This window comes from Cetorhinus maximus, chromosome 8 (assembly GCF_964194155.1).
Source record: "Cetorhinus maximus chromosome 8, sCetMax3.hap1.1, whole genome shotgun sequence".
NCBI classification, from domain to species: domain Eukaryota; kingdom Metazoa; phylum Chordata; class Chondrichthyes; order Lamniformes; family Cetorhinidae; genus Cetorhinus; species Cetorhinus maximus.
The window spans coordinates 79,883,274-79,901,169 of NC_135886.1; the positions used below are offsets into that span (position 1 = coordinate 79,883,274).

Below are 17,896 nucleotides of genomic sequence, written 5' to 3' on the forward strand. Positions count from 1 at the left end.
CGCATACCGGTATGGCCCATCTTTACACACTGCGCTTGCGCGGAATAATCCTGGAATTACGGGAAATGTAGTCTGAGCCGCGAACCGGTGGTGGACATTGACCGGAGCCGCCTTAGACTGCGAAAGCTGCCCAAGAGGAGACTTTTGTTTCAAGAATGCGGAAAGTTTATTTTCAATGCAGCTGTCCCATGAGCTGTTTGGAGAGGTTCTTCGAGACCACGCAAGGCGCATTGGGCCCAAAGGAGACTACAACTCCCAGCATCCCGTGCAGAGTGACGTACAATCAATGCGCCGCCGACTGCGGCTCAGCTCGAGCCTGAGAGCGGCAGCGTGAGCATGGCAACGGCCGAGGGGGCAAAGAAACCTGTACTGGAAGTGGTGAGTATAAGGTATTGATTCACTGGGAGAATCCGGTGCTCTTGCTGGATCAACCTTATTGAAGTTTTTGAGGTGATAGAGTAGACAATGATAATGCAGTAGAGGTAATTTATCTGGATTTTCAAAAGGCCTTCGATAAGGTGCTCCATAATCAACCAATGAATAAGGCCAGAGAATGTGGAGTCAGGTGACAAGGAGCAGAATGGATTACCAGCTGTCTTCAAGGCAATCACCCTAAGGCACAGCAGAATCTAGAGGAATACTTACTGCTCAAATCGAAGCTCAGAGAATGATACTAGTCATCAAGAATAAGTGGCGGGTAGAGAAGGCGAATGGAATCCAACGCTATGCAGATGTACATGACATACTCAGCTTATTCCAGGCCACCAAGACCAAAAAACAGTGGCTCCTCCTTTCACTGAGCAATACTCTTCTCAAAGAGGATGCAACCATCCCAGACTGTTGGAAGGAGCATGACTAGAACTTTCTCAATCGGGAATTCACAGTATCTGACAAATTCATCAAAACAATCCCATAACAGTTAGGGAGATTAAATTTGGGTATACTGCCAATATTTGCTGAAATACAAAAGGCTTCATCAAATAAGGAATAACAAGGTGTGTGATCTGGACAACATTTCTGCAGAGATCTATAAAGATGGTGGTCACAAGCACTCACTGAAACTCTCATATCTTTTTACAAAAATCTGGGAAGAAGTACTATCTTCAGACTTTCACAATGTCATCTTTGTTTCTCTTTTCAAGAAGGGTGATGAATCAATTTATGGGAACTGTATCCCTTCTGTCCACTGTGGGGATGATTCTCACATGAATCTGCCTGATCCATCTCCTATCTGTCAGTGAAGGCATACTTCCAGATACCCAATGTGGTTTCCAGCCATCCAGGGAATCACAGTATGATCTTTGTCACTCAACAAATCCAGAAAAAGTGTCGGGAACAAAGGAAAGAACACTACTTGGTCTTTATTCATCTGTCAAAGGCCTTTGATACCCTCAATAATGAAGTCCTTTGGAAAGTCCTCCAGAGACGTGGATGTCCAGCAAAATTTGTTACTATCCTGTGTCTCCTGAATGATGGTATGACAGCAACTGTGCTTTGTAATAGATTAGAGACTGAGACCTTTCGTATCTGGATGGGCGTCAAGCAAGGCTGTGTTAACGCGCCAACTCTCTTCACTATCAGCACAACCTGGTCATGGAGCTAATTCGTGACCAACTTCCACAAGGGGTCATGATTGAGTTTTGACTCGATGGGAAGCTTTTAAATCTCAACAGGTTGAGAGCTAATGCTAAGGTGACCCTCCAGCTTATCCATGACTTACAATATGTTGACAACTGTGCAGTGGTGGTCTACACTGCAAGTGACCTTTAGACCACCCTCAACCTCTTCAACTCTGCATATGAAAAGGTTGGGTCTCTCACTCAACATCAGCAAAACCAAAATCCTCAACCAGCCCTCCCCCACACAAGCACCTACATCTTTAAATATTGTTATTAATGGGGAGACTTTAGAAGTCATTGAATGCTTCCTATATCTTGACAGCTTCCTTTCTCAAAAGGTCCTCATCGAAGAGGAGATCCAGCACAGAATCAGCTGTACCAGTGCAGCCGTCCAAAAATTATGCAACCAGGTCTTTGACAATAGAGATCTCCATAAGAGCAGAAAGGCCTTGGTTTACAATGCTATTGTTGTCACCACCCTTTTATATGGCAGTGAGACTTGGGTTATCTACCAAAAACAACTCTGGGCACTGGAGAATTTCAACCAGGAGTGCCTCTGCAGGATACTCGAATTCAAGCGGGAAGACTGCTGAACAAACTCCAGCACCCTCACTGAAGCCAATTCCTCCAGCAATCATGATCGTGTGAAATTGGCTCTGCTGGTCTGGACACTGCATCTACATGCCAAATAATTGGTTTCTGAAACACATTCTCTTTTCACAATTAAGGACGGCACCTAATCACAAGGAGGACAGAGAAAATGTTTTATGGACATTTTAAAGGCCTCATTGACAAATTGACATTGGTATGTGGAGGAACTTGATGCTAACTTTGTGGTGGTACCTCATCGAACAAACTGCAATACAGTCAGAAACTGATCACATAAGCTGTGCTGCGGAGAAGCAATGAAAGCATACTGAGGGAGAGCAGAACCCCATCTCAAGAATCCCTCTCCCTCTGGGCAACTCTTGCCTCCTCTGCCCAAAGACCTGTGGCTCCAGGATTGGCTCTGCTGAGTCACCTGAGGACATACAAATTATGAAGCCTGGCAGACGTCATCCTCATTTTGAGGGACTGATAACGATGAATTTATCTGGATTTTTAAAAAGCCTTCAATAACATGCCCCTTAATAGATTAATGAATAATGTCAGAGAATATGGAGTCGGGGACAAGTGGCAGAATGGATTGCTAGCTGATTTCAAGACAGAAAGTAGAGAATGGGAAAAAAGGGTAATTATTCAGAGTGGCAGATGTTGGGAAGTGGTGTTCCACAAGGATTGGTGCTGGGACCACTGCTGTTCACAATTTACATTAACAATTTGGACTTTGGAATCAAAAACACAATTTCTAAATTTACAGGAGACACCAAGTTGGGGGGGATGGGGTATAGTCAATACTGAGGAGGACTGCAACAGATTACAGAAATCTATTAATAATTTGCAGACTTGGCAAATGATTGGCAAATAAGGTTCAACACAGATAAATATAAGGTAGAAGATTTTGGTAGAAAGAGTAGAGATATCACTTATTACTTGTAAGGTGCAAGTCTAGGTGGGATAGGGGAAAAAAGGGATCTTGAAGTACACTAAAACTTGTACCATGGGTTAGCAAGGCCACAAAAAAGCAAACCAAGCACTAAGCTTTTTTTTAACCAGAGGGATAGAAAAAATTGAAAAGTAGGGAAGTTCTGCTATACCTGTATTGAACCTTGGTTAGACTACACTTAGAGTACTGTGTGCAGTTCTGGTTGCCATGATATGAAAGGATGTAGTGGAACTTGGAAGGGTGCAGAGAAGATATTTAAGGCTGATATTAGAAATGGGTGGGTATACAAATCTGGACAGGATTAACAGGCTGGGTCTCCTTTCTCTTGGGGGGAAAAAAAAGAAGGCTGAGGGGATGACCTTAAATAAATCTTAAACGAATCAATATTTGGATTTTTTTTGTCTTGTGGGGAGTGACCTTTGGTTGACTGGCGATTTTACTGGTAATATTTAGTGTACAGAATGTGCACTAGTGTACAGAAAGGGTTGATACTTTAAATTCTGCCTCAGAACATGGGGCAAAACCCTTTTCGGAGGTAATAACAGGGCAGATTGGTGAACAGCAGTTAGTGAACAGTGAGTCGGGAGCAGGTGGAGAGGAGAGTTGGCTCCGTGCAGCTGAATTGCTGCCATTAGCTCTGTACTGCTGAGCGGCTGGTTATCGAGAAGTGTTGCTTCGTGCTGCTAAGAGTTGGGGCTCAGGCAAGCCCAGAAGCGGTTGTTGGCAGCAGGGTGGCTGAGCAAATGGGTCTCTGCCTGTGTTTAGACACTGGAGTGTAGCCTGGCCAACACAGGGGGATGTAGACTTGGTAGTAGGTCAGCTTAGCTGGAAAAGAGACCAAGAAGGCTGGACCTGGGAGCAGATTTGAGAGAGATCTGGAAGTATGCCTTTTGGGTGAGGATTGTATCTGTGGAACTCCGGCAGAGTAGAGCTGCTGTCAGTTGGGGATTAGACTTGCTGTTGGAAGAAGAAAAGCTGAAATCCTTCATGAGGAAGACAGAGTCTTTAAGGTATTTTTGTAACTCAGAGTGATGATTGTCATCTGGGTGGGTTGCTGAGAAATTTGTGCTGTGTTCAACCACAATTTGCTTGTTAATTCATGTTTACCTCTTGATAATTCTGTGTCGGAATATAAGATAGAATATTTGTGGAAAAGTGGAGTGCTGTGTGCCTTTAAGAGAATGTAGTTAACTGACCACGTGACTGTATTGACCAATCGCTATACAGCGTGGGCTACTTGGGTAACAGGAAGTCTAGAGCTGGAGGTGATTGAAGAAGCATACATTGTGTTAGTGTTCTGTTCTTAGTTCCAATAAACCACCAATGTTTGGTCAGTTAATCAGTCTCTTTGCCTATGTTGCTTTAAGCACCAACCAATGTGTTAATATCAAGAGCGCAGCTAGCATTCGCTGGACAAAGCAAACCTGATAACCTAAAACATAAAAGTATTGATTGTTTGCTTTGTGGATTTTTGTATAGTAAAATTTCTTCTGTTTACTTATGTAGTATAAGGTTGTTTGGGCAGAGTAAAGGTTAATGTGGGACTGGAGAACAGTGCTGCCCACATAGCGATGTAGAGAGTCACATGATGTTATGCTGTGTGTCGTAGAGTCTGGAAGGAGCTGATATGGAGACAGCACCCATGCATAGCAGTACCTCGGATATGTATATAGTTACGGTTTATGTTTAACCATACAAGCCTCCAGACCTCTTAGTGAGACACCAAACAACCTTACAACAGTTTAAAACCATGGAATCTTGTGGCTTTTTTCTCTTAGTAAGTAACTGGGATTTCAGATTTTGTCTACACTAATAAAAAAAATTTACTGGTCCCTAACTGGATTGTAACAAGTTTGGAGGCCTTGTCCAGGATTGTACCAAACTTTGGGGGTTGCAGCAACATGGAGAGAATGTTTCCTCTTGTGCGGAAGAGCATAACAAGAAGCCATCAACATAAGATAGTCATTAAGAAATCCAATAGGGAATCAGAAGAAACTTCTTTACCCAAAGAATAATGAGAATGTGGAACTTGCTACCACATGACATGGTTGAAGTAGATAGCATAGATGTATTTAAGGGGTAGCTGGACAAGTATATGAGGGAGAAGGGAATAGAGGGTTTTGAAGAAAGATTCAGATGAGAAAAGATAGGAAGAGGTTTGAGTGCAGCATAAACTCTGGCATGGCTTGTTTCTGTGCAGTATATCCTATGTCATCCTATAATGTAGAATCTGTACGCTGTATGGACTATATGTAGAGTAATAGGTTCAATGTAAGAGGATTACATAGAATCTACAGCACAGAAACAGTCACTCAACCCTACTGCTCTATGCTGGGGTTTACACTCCACACCAACCTCCCCCTGCCTCTCCAATGATCCCTTCCACTCTATTCCCTTCTCCTTCATGTATATATCAAGCTTCCCCTTAAATGCATCAGCACTATTTGTTTGAACCATTCCATATGACAGTGAGTTCCATATTCTCACCACTCTCTGTAATAAAAAATAACAGTGATTTGTTATTTTATCTGATGCTGTATTTATGTATTTAATGTATTTATTCCCTGCTTGTTGTGGACTAGCCAGCAAGTTTCTCCATATCCATCCTTTTGAACCCTTTCATGATTTTAAAGACACCTTTCACGTAGAAAAGAGTCCTAACCTGCTCACTCTTTACTAGTAATTTTTTTGCGCATTTGTTGGTAAAATAGCAAGATAAAATTATTGTTTGAGCATCATTTGATGAGTGGTTTGCTTCCTTGGTTACTGAATGATGATAGATGTTTGATATGTAAACATACACACATGAAGTGTATCTTTCTTTATATTGTGTGAGTGCACCACGCCATTTCCACTAAAATTACAGTATATGGCTACTATGTTTAGCAAACCTGTGACTAGTCAACAATTTCTTTCGGACAACACTGCTGGCTTTGCTCATATACCCTAATTAATTTATTCCAAAGAATACGAGGCCTCATCGTTTCTCCTGCGAAAATTAAACACCTCATACCATTCTGTTGAATTTCATTTGCCATTTATCTGGTAATGCTACAAGCCTGTATTTCCTTCCTATCTTAATGTAGTCCTCCATCTTATTAACTATGCTCCCCAATTTGATATCTGTGCAAATTTTAACACCATAGGCTGGATTTTCATTTCCTAATGGAGGTGTGAATTGAGTCGTGAAATGTTGAACTTAGTCTTTCTTCGCTGGGAAAACAATTTTCCTATGCCTTTCCGGCCTCTCTTAATTTTTGTGTGGCTTTTTAGCGGGTCAGGAAGGCCTTCGGTGCAAAACGCACATGCACCTCTTCCTCAGAGTCCCCACTATGAGGACCACAGGAAAATTATATTTCCTCTCGCATATTATTTTCCTGTGCTGGTGTTAGTTTTGGAATCCCTAAGAAAATGCAACACCTTGGAGAGTTCATGACCACTGGGGGAAGCCTGCTGAGGAGTGGGGAACATTCTCAAATGGCACTATTAAATGCTGTATTGTAATGTAGATGTGGTTTTAATGTAGTGATTCATCATAGTGTTATCCCTGTAAAGACCTATAACTTTTAAAAAGAAATTTGGATTTCCAATTAATAGCTGAACAGATGACTGGACAAGATTTTATGTTTTAAGACATTTACTGTAACAAACAGACTAAAAGCACTATTGACTAAAGACTATTTTTGTAGATAACTTGTACTTTAAAGCACAGAACAGAACTTTTAACAACCGAAAAAAAAAACACTATCAGCTATACATTGCTTTATGTGGACATTCAATTCTCCCAGAATCAGTCCAAAATGATTCTTAGCTCCTGAAGGTTTACTTCCAACCTTTTCTTTTTCCAGCCTGGAAACCTTTAACTCCAGAACTGTCTTTCACAGTGTGAATTTTCATGGAGACAGTCCCCTCTAGCTAAAGTTAGGCAAGTCTTCCAACCTCATTTTAATTCCACACAAATTTGAACTTTCTAATCTGAACGCGAGCTCCCACCTGCATTCCTGTGCGGCGAACCATAGAGACTTTTGGCCTCTAGCTGCTCTCTCTCTGGGATCCTGACGTATCAACCTGTCTGTGATATTCGTTGATATTTAAGGAAAGCCTGTAACCTGATCTGACAATGGCTTCCTCTGTACCCTTCCCATCACCATGGCAACATTAATCACATGGACCTTGTATCCAGGTAGAGATGCTGATTAAAAACAGAATTACCTGGAAAAACTCAGCAGGTTTGGCAGCATCGGTGGAGAAGAAATCAGTTAACGTTTCGAGCCTTCATGGCCCTTCGGCAGAACTGAAGCATAGTTAGGAGAAGGGAGAAATATAAACTGGTTAAACTGATTAGTTATCCTTGAGAGCCCAACTTTCTTTCACCTTGGAAATGAATGGTCAATTCAAAGCACAACTGTTTATAGCCTGACATTCTCAACACTTTGCTGGACCTTGGACGCTCATAGTCTCCCCACTGTTGGCACACAGGCTGCTGCCATTGTCTTCAAACGTAAACACTGTGCACCTTCTTCTTGGTAAAACAATCTGAGCTCCTTTTAATCTCTAACAATCAAACCACCCAGGCTTGCTGTCAGGCAAACTTCAGAACAGGCCATATGACCCCCTTTTACCCTAAATTAAAGACACAGTCCAAAACCATCATCATCATCTGATAAACTTCATAATTGTAACATAATCACCCACAGAGGACATTCATGGCCTCTGATAATTCAGGAGTTCTGAGCATCCATGTTTTGGTAGTATGGGGTGCAGCTTTTCAAATCTAAAACTAAACAGAAGGCCGGACAGAGGTGGGCAGTGATGAGGATTTGAATTCTCTAAACAAACTGTTCCCAAGCTGTTGGCTCCATTCCCCTTCGTAGCTACTGTCTGAGATTTAACCAGACCCTCCCCAACCTTAATGTCATATTTTACCCCAAGATGAGCATCTGACCACATATTCACTCCATCCCAAAGAACACCTACTTCCATTTTCAGAGCACTGCCTGACTCCACCCCCGACTCGACTCAGCTGTTGTTGAGATCCTACTCATTCCTTTATTACCTCTAGATTAGACTATTTCAACACACTCCTGGTTGGTCTCCAATCCTCTGCCCTACATAAAAGAGCTGCATGTATCTTCACTGGTACCAAATCATACTTGTCCATCATCCCTATGCTTGTTGACCTATATTGACTTCTACCCAGCAACATCTCAAATTCAGAATTTTCATCCTTGTTTTCAAATTCCTCCATGACCTCACCACTTTCTATCTCTCTGTAACCTCTTCTAGTCCTACAGCACTTTGAGGATCTCTCCATTCCTCTAATTCTGTCATATAACTGCCACTGACAGCTGTGTGTTCAGCTACCTAGACCCTAAGCTCCAGAATTCTTTCCCTAAACCATTCTGGCTCTATCTTCTCCTTTAAGAAGCTTCTGAAAACCTATTACTTGGACTAAGTTTGGTCATTATCCTAACATTTTCTTATGTGGCTTGGTGACACATTTTGTTTGTTAACACTTCTTTGAGCATCTTGTTACATTAAAGGCACTATATAGGTACAAGTTGTTGCTACAATCGTTCTCCTACATGACATTTTCAAGCATTGGCTTGGAACTGTGTTATTTGAGTAACATTGAAATCTATCTTGTGTTGACTTGTCTTCAGGCAGTGTGTCAATTTAAGGCAGAGCAAGTATCAATGTTTTGTGGTTATTGTCAGATGCAGGATGTTGGGCATAAAGCAAGGCAGAGAAGAGTATTCAAAGGTGGGTACCCCATTGTCACATATGGCCTGTTGCTAATAAGTTGATATTGTGCTGTTTTAATATAAATTGGTTACAACTTCTATCATCTAGTGAGCTGTGATCCTGGTGTAGGTAAAACTGTACACTTTCATCTAATAGTGATGTAGGATAGATTGGTGAGACATGCATTGTGTATTTGAATAGGTTACGTACTGGGTGAGTACCCTGTGCTCTGTTGTAAAGTAATGGGGGAGCTTTAAGGCAAACTCTGAGAAATTGCTATCGTCAAGCCTGGGATATCGAAGTCCACAGGGATCTGGAAATATTTGGTGTAACAAGACTTTAATAAATCAAGATTTCGGGTCCTGGCTCTGTCGCGTTGTACTGGTAGTTGCATAGGATAGCCCTCTGCGTTGTTCTCCAGTTATTCTGTTGTACTTTAACTCTAGCTCCAGGATAGCTCTGGTTTTTTTTATGTGCTAGGTTTGTCTCTCTCAAATTTGAGAGGTCTGTGGAGTGGAGCCCAAAGGCATACTGTTGTCTGAATGTGTGATCTTTCCGGCAACTCCTGCAGCCAAGGGCCGGGAGATGGTGGCGCAATGGTGATGCCACTGGACTAGTAACCCAACAGCTCAGTCTAATGCTGTGGGAACACGGGTTCAAATCTTACCACGGCAGCTAGTGGAATTTAGTCTCAGTTATGGTGGCCAAGAAACTATCATCAATTGCTGTAAAAACCCATTTGATTCACTAATGTTCTTTAGGGAAGGAAATTTGCTGTCCTTAAAAACAAAAAACTACTGCGGATGTTGGAAATCCAAAACAAAAACAGAATTACCTGGAAAAACTCAGCAGGTCTGGCAGCATCGGCGGAGAAGAAAAGAGTCGACGTTTCGAGTCCCCATGACCCTTCAACAGAACAACAGTTCTGTTGAAGGGTCATGAGGACTCGAAACGTCGACTCTTTTCTTCTCCGCCGATGCTGCCAGACCTGCTGAATTTGCTGTCCTTACCCAGTCTGGTCTGGGTATATTGACCCCTGACCCACACCAATGTGGTTGACTGAAATGGTCTAGCAAGCCAATCAGTTCGAGAGCAACTAGGGATGGGCAACAAATGCTGGCCTTGCCAACAATGCCCACATCCCATGAAAGAAGAAAGAAAAAAAGATCTTCTGGTAAAAGAAACATCAGTGAGGGAATGCTATTGCCAAATGCAAAATATGAATTCAGCAGCATAGGTTGAAGTAACACTGATTCCTGTTCTTGTGCCAGGTGCACTGTCTGCAATTAGGAAAATGAGAAAGCAGCAGGCTGGCGTTGGAGAGGAACTTCAATGTTTAACATAAACTGGGATCATGCCTGGGTTCCATCTAACAATGGTCCCACTAAAGTTTCATGCAACAACACTCCACTCTGTAATCTTACCATATAATTTGATAAAATGTATCAGATTGAGCTTGACAGTGTGTGAAGGCAGCATGGAGCTGGTAACATTTTTACTTCTGCTTGAGGCCAATACACAAATCACATTATGGCCACATTTCAAACTCTTCCAACTTGCCACTGTCTACAAATAAAACTATTATGTAAAAATCACACATTTCTATCACAATTGCTTGTTAAATTTTAGCAAGGGCCCTCGTCATGACTATTGCCTTGCTTGAGCCTCAGAAATGCTATAATATGGAATGATGAGAAAATGGTTTGTGCATGGTGACCTCTTTTACTCATAGTACTGTAGATAATGGCTGGAGAGCAAAAAGACCACAGGATCAGTTTTAATAAGCTCTTTCACTTGTTCAGTGCTAACTGGGATGACCTTCTTCCTTCCTTTTGCACAGCAAGTTAAGAAAAAACAGTGGTTCTAAATCCCACAGTGTTCAATATTGCACAATCTGGTAGGCCCAGAAGTGGATGGAACAGCAAATTTGCAAAGAGTCACAAGCAGAGCAACTATGGGACAGTTAGAGACTGTACTGGGAGGATGGTAGGATTGTTATTGGAAGAATGAAATTAAATGGCCAAAGGCCCTTCTTTATCTTATCTTATGATATATTGCACAATGGCATTGAACGCTTGCAGATTGTATCAATAGTAATATGATTAACTTTTTATTTTGCTGTCTGAGACCTCCGAATCATTCCTCTTATGCAGCAAAACTTTGTCTTGCCTGTGTTCTGGTTAGATTTGTCAACAACAACAACATTTCGTTATATATAGAACACCTCTTAACATTTGGAAACCTTCCAAAATTTGGCACGAGAAGTGGGAGGTGAAGTAGTCATCGAGCATGAGCTAGGGAGATAACTGAAGTTGTGTTTCAACAGGTAGATTTTAAATTACTTTTGAAGATGAGATAGAGGAGCAAGAGGAAAGGATTAGATAAATTTACCTAGAGAATTTAGTGAGGGGTTGTCACCAGGAGATGATGATGAGGGAATTGGCATTGGTGGCTTAACAAAACGAGTGGCCGATATTGCTGTCAAAGTTGTGGATGATGCATAAGTTGAAGCAGAGGGATGCTGTAAGCTCATTTTCTTTGGCTGATATTACAAAATAGAAGATATAAAATGCAGCAGGAGTTTAATGTCACTGTGTAGAAGGAAGGAGGTGAAAGGGCTGGTGTTGAATCAGCTGCACTGCACAGGAAGATGCCTTGGGATGGGGTGATTGAAGAGTAGACCTGGATTTTGCAGATGGAACAATCTCTTGGGAATGCTGAAAGGGGAAGGGAGGGGAAGATGATCCATAGAATGTGGAGGCTGCTGGCGTGGAAGGTGAGGATAAAGGGAGCATTATTGTGGTTCTGAAATGAAGGGGAAGGGGTGAGGGCTGAAGTGTGGGAAATGGGGGCCCTGCCAACCACAATGGAGCAGAATCCTGGGTTGAGGAGGAAGAAAAACTTATTCAAAGCACTGCTGTGGGCAGATACAACAGAGAAACTGGGAGAATGTAATAGAGTCATTATACGAAACAGGGTGGGCGAGGAAGTATAATCAAGATATTTATGGGAGTCAGTGTGCTTCTTATGATACTGGTTGACAGCCTATTGCTAGAAATGGAGATAGAGAAGTTAAGAGCGAAGAGTTGGGGGACAAGGGCAGCAGATAGATGGGAACACCACCTGGAAGTTTCCCTCCCAAGTCACTCACCATTCTGACTTGGAAATATATCGCTGTTCCTTCATTGTCGCTGGGTCAAGATCCTGGAACTCCCTTCCTAACAGCACTGTTGGTGTACCTACACCACATGGACTGCAGCAGGTCAAGAAGGCAGCTCACTAAGACCTTCTTAAGGGCAACTAGAGATGGGAAATAAATGTTGGCCTAGCTAGCAAAGCCCATACCCCATGAATGAATTTAAAAAAAGGTGGTCATATGAAGGCGAGGGAGGGGTGGAAATTGAAAACAGAGTTAATTAAATGTTCCAGTTTAGGTTGAGAACAGGAAGTGGCACCGATACAATCACAAATGTACCAGAAAAAGAGGGGAGGTAGAGGACCTGTGCAGGACGGGAGCAAAAAATATTCCACATAACCCATGAAAAGACAGGCATAGCTAAGAAACATACAGGTTCTCATAGCAACACCTTTTATTTGGAGTAAGTGAGTGGCATCATAGGAACAAGAGTAGGTCAATTAGCCCTTCGAGTCTGATCTGTCATTGAACGAGATCTGCCACCTAACTCCATATTCTTGCCTTTGCCCTATTCTCTTAATACCTTTTGGGTAACAAAAATCTACCAGTCTCTGATTTATAATTAACTGAATTGCCATTTACAGAAGGGAGTTCCAAATTTCTACCACCCTTTTGAAGAAGTGTTTTCTAATTTCAATCTTGAAGGCACTGGCTCTAATTTTTATACTATGCATCCTAGACTCCCTAAACAACAGAAATAGTTTCTCTCTACCAACCTTCCTTTTCTCTGTAATATCTTGAAAACTTGGATCAAATCACCCTTATCTTCTAAATTCCAGTGAATACAATCCTAGTTTGTGTAACCCTGCATTTATACAATGTACCACTTCACAGCTGCTACCATATGGCCTATACACAACTCCCACTAAAGTCTTAAATCCTTTTCTATTTCTCAATTCTACCTATAAAATCTTCAACACCTGAAAAGCAGTTCCTAATGTTATAACAAGCCCAGCCAGGCAGAGGTGGGTGGTCAAGGCTGGGGGCTTGCTGGGCCTCGGTTCAAGGAAGAGCAGGATCTGCAGGCTATCCCGATGGGGCATGAAGGTATAGAGAGACTGGATGGCCATGGTGAAAAAGAGAAGGTTGGGGGCCAGGAAAATGCAAACTGTTAAAATGGTGGAGTGTGTTGGAAGAGTCATGGATGTAGGTCAGAAGGTATTGAGCAAAGGTAGAAAACAATAGAATCAAAATAGGAAGAAGAGGTCTATGGGGCGAGAACAGGCTGAAACACTGGCTTATTAGGGCATGGGATTACACAGGATATCCGGAATTCCTATTTGGATTTTGGGAAAGGGGTAGAAGCGGGCTCTGCAGGTTTAGTTGGAGGCCATGGTGGTGAGGAATGGGGGAAGATCTCCAGAGGAGATGAGATTAGTAACGGTATGGGAAACATTGGCTTGATACTTGGTGGTGGGTCATGGTCCAGGTGAAGTTGGGAGGCGATGTCGGAAAGTTGGCATTCGGCTTCTGTAAGGTAGGGGTCTGTTTGCCACACAACAACAGTGCCACCCTTGTCTGCAGGTTTAATGACAATGTTAGGGTTGGACCTGAGAGAGAGAGTGCTGCAGGTTTAGAGCTAAGTAGGCTAGAGTGAGCGAGGGGAGTAGAGAAATTGAGGTGACCAATGTCACACTGGCATTTCCAATGAAAAGATCTCGAGACGGTAAGAGGCCAGAGGGTAGGGTCCAGGTGGAGTGAGAACTCTGAAGATGATGTAAGAATCCGCAGTTCAGAGGAAGACTCCTTGCCAAAAAAGTGGGTGTGTAAGCAGAGGTGAATGCAACTTGCAGAGCTCAAAATTCATTTTTAGGGAGGTAAAGGGATGAAGCCGAGGCTTTTACTGAAGAATGATTGTTCAGAGTTAGAGGGGATGGAGAAAACAAGGCATGTGAGATTGGAAGGAGGGATGAAGTCAGTGGATGGTGAAAGACAAGAAGGATCCAGAGGTGCCTTGGCATCGAAAGAGTTGTTGAAGCTTATGGTTCTTGGACACCTGAAAGAAAGATGAAAACACATGTCTTGTTAAATCAGTGGATGAAGTGAAATATGAAATCGAACTGTGGACCAGGATAACTCTGGGCTAGTGAGTCATGCTGCTAAAGAGAGAGCTTGAGAGTGTGCATGAGGCAGCGCATGGTGTTAAGGGTGGCTCTTGGGAGGTGGTGAGAGCAGAGATTTGAGGAATGCTGAATTTCATGGCGTTTTCTGTAATCATGGGTGGATCTGAAATATGAAGAATGGAATTTCACTTGGAATCCATGTGGAATAAATCAGTGCTGAAGCCAGTTACTGAGAAAGGAGATGTGGCTGTGAAAGAAAGTTTTAGTAGATACCTGATCAAACGTGAGAAAGGAAACAGAAAGCAATGAAGGTGAACAAGTTAAAAGAGACAAATGGAAAGCCTCACAGAGGAGAGAAGAACCAAACTTCTTCAAGGCACGTTCCTAGAAGACAATTTGGTACATTTGCATCTCGAGAATTACTCTAATAGGTGTTTGTTGTAAACATTTGAAGCGATTTTTCCATGTTGCAACAGTGCCACCAAGAGCCTTTTGGTGGTATTACAGTATTTCTAAAAGCTCTCCATATTGCTTCTGGAAAGAACTTATGTCCTGATTCTAGCCTGGGGCAGGAGTGTGGCATGCACAGCTGGGCCAGGAAGAAAGCATGCAAGAATATGCCGGAGTGAGGCCTGCATTATTTTAACACCTGAGCTGCCTTTTAATTTCTGACATTAGATTCCTGCCTGTAGTTAGTAGAAATAATGAAATGGCCACAGAGCAGAAGCTTGGAGGCCACTGCAGGGAACTAAGATGTCTCTTATCACCAATGATAACATATCTCGGGATGCTCATGCCTGGGCCATATGGGCTGTGGGCGCCACCATTTCTCTCTCTTTGCTGGGGAAGTAAATACTGGGGACTTCCCTGGTTCCAAGGATGTACTACAGTCTGTTCTCCTGCAGATAAATGGAGTTCTGAGTTTGTCTGCTATTAGCCAGTTTGTAGGGTATGACTGCGAGCTTCCACTTTTCATCTGGGAATTTCTAGCAGCTCCAGTGAAGCCCTTTCACTTGGTCTTCTTACTTTTTCTCTAACCAGAATACAGTGCTTAAAATGATACACTTTTTGCTGATGTAGCTAATGCTTTCTTGAATTTCTTGAAGATTGTGCAGCAACTGCAATAAAAAAGACTGCAAAGAAAAACAAAAGATCTCTACCAGACAATTCTAGCAATCTAAATTGTAGCAGATTTGTGCCACTTTAAGTAATTTCCAACCTGGTCATTCTTTGCTTTGCACTGTGAAGTGTGATCAGAGGTGTCAGTGCTGAGTCACTCCAAATTGGTGTCAGGGCCGTAAATACACCACAGGACCCAGATTTGAATATGATCATGAGCCTCCTGACTGTTTGTTTAACCAACTTCCTGTTTGTCGTGTCACATTCCCTTTAATACCATGTTTCTTAATTGTATTAACAAGTCATTTCTGCTTCACTGTATCAAGCACTTTTTGAAAAATCCTGTACACAACATTCACCCTTCCATTGAAATTTTTTAATAATGTAGTTCCATAATTCCTCATTGCTTATTGCCGAAGGAGGAGTTAGAAATGTTTCATAATCTGTGCACTTGGGGATATATGTTGTTTTGTGGCCAGGTGTTTGTGTTATGTAGCTGTTTTGCTAAGGTTGTGGCTGTTTTGCTAGGAGAGGGTTCTGAGGACTTTTTCCTAGTTGAGGTCCTGAGAGATTTGTTGTAATCAAAAAAGTGAGAAATAATTATTATGAGGACAGGGAATCTTTTTGTGTTTTTGCAATAGTTGGGGGGAAGGAATCAACACTGCCTTGTGTTCATGGTCAATTTGCTATATCACTGATAGTCTCCATTTCTTCAGGTACAGGCAGAAGGTTGTGATGACTCCAGCGTTACATTTGTGTTGCATGATGAAGACCACACTCTCGGGAATGCCCTACGATACATGATTATGAAGAAGTAGGTAGTTTATCTTTGTGTAATAAAGTAGTTGAAAATACATGGAGTGTTGGAAAGATTAGGTCAAGAAGTGTTCCTTCTACCAATAGCACTTCTCAACCCTGGTCCATGTTTGAAAATCAAAACTCCATGCAGGACGACACAAGTATACTTTATTCTTAAATCCAATTGGATGTGAGACTGTTATTATTTAATTTTAACTATTTTCTCTTTGTATGATTGTGATGTATGCTGATGAGAAAAATTGAGAAATAATCTGATTAGATTTTTTGGTCATGTGGGATCAGGTAATTATATGACTCCAGAAAGTTGAAAGACCTGATAGGGTTCTGTCCCAGTGTTTTTTCTCAATGGACACTGGCCCTATTATTTATATGGAGAATAAACCACAATCAAAAAAATAATAAAGACCATAGCAAATGTGTGTACGATTTATTCACCCCTTATTCACACGATCACTACTTATCCTGAAAATAGCAAAAGTTGATCCTTATTTTGGTTCCACCGCAAAATTAAATTGAAACCACTCCAACTCCTTTCTTCATTACCTTTCACAGGCTTTAGTAAATAACTTCTATTCCATTTGTATTTGCACAGCTGGCTTCTTGAAGGAACTTTTGTCCCAACTTTGTGTGTGGCATGAGACTAAAGATGCAAGGTCATCACCTGAAATATTAACTCTGTTTCGCTCTTCGCAGCTTGGGTCTGACCTGCTGAGAATTTCCAGCATTTTCTGTTTTTATTTCAGATTTCCAGCATCCATTTAGATTTTGTGTGGCTTTTTAAAATTCATTTATGGGATATAAGCATCGCTGGCAAGACCAGCATTTGTTGCCCATCCCTAATAGGCCTTGAGAAGATGGTTATTGGTCAATGTGTTTCACACACATTTTTTTGCATTATATTTTAATATACTGATTAATCTTTTTAAATAAACAGACTGACAACATTCCTTTGTGTACTATATGAACATGTTTATGTGAAGCCAATGAATGATATGCTACCAGAGGAAAACAAGTTCCATCTGGAACTAAGGAAAGGCTAATCAGTCTATCTTCTTTTACCATTTGTATCGATCCTGCCTTAAACCAGGGCTCAACAATTTCCAATCTGGTCATTTTCTCAAGTTGTTGGGATGATCCCTAAAGTGCATAGTTGTATCGATTCTGCAAGGAGCTGGGCCATGAAAGCCCCCACATAACATTCAGTATTTAGTACAAGAGTAAAACATTGTTTTGAGGCATAAGTTACTGCAAATCTTGGAATGTCAACTGTTTATCTTCAGATAATGGGAATTGAGCTTATTTATATTTATAATTTTATTATAGAATTAATGCTATCATTATAATAATGACAGTACTAATTCATCACATATGCAGAAGGAACCAGTACAAAGACATATTGAATACTAGAGAGAGCTAAAATGTCTTTCTAATTTTTCTTATTTCTAGCTACCCTGCTATATTTTCTTTTACTTCCTCATTTTGTTTTGCCATCTGTAGAAGATTATCTATAGATAATTTTGAATTTGGTGTTATAAGGAGCTAAGGAGAACAAAGTGAATCATGGGCCTTGCAGAGGTAGCTACAGGAGAAAAATGAAGTTAGGCCACTGGTCTGTGCAGTGAAAATGAACTGGTGCAGTGGGAGAGAGAGTTTGTAATTGGTTGGGAAGTAGAAGACAGAGAGTATGGATAAAAGGGTTTGTTCTTGGATAGGAGGTGATAAGTGGTGTCCTCCAGGGATCTGTACTGGGTGCTCATCTTTTCACTAGATACATGAATGACCTGAATAT

At 41.6% G+C, this 17,896-nt stretch overlaps 1 protein-coding gene across 1 annotated transcript in view; it reads left to right on the forward strand.

The window, feature by feature from the left end:
- The first annotated feature begins 44 nt into the window (after nucleotides 1-44).
- The window catches only part of polr1d (RNA polymerase I and III subunit D), a 35,312-nt gene continuing 17,460 nt past the window's right edge, over nucleotides 45-17,896 (forward strand). The window contains exons 1-2 of the mRNA XM_078547134.1: nucleotides 45-378; nucleotides 16,005-16,102. Coding sequence (XP_078403260.1) covers nucleotides 337-378; nucleotides 16,005-16,102 — 140 coding nt within the window. The 5' untranslated portion in view covers nucleotides 45-336. The remainder of the gene's footprint in view (nucleotides 379-16,004; nucleotides 16,103-17,896) is intronic.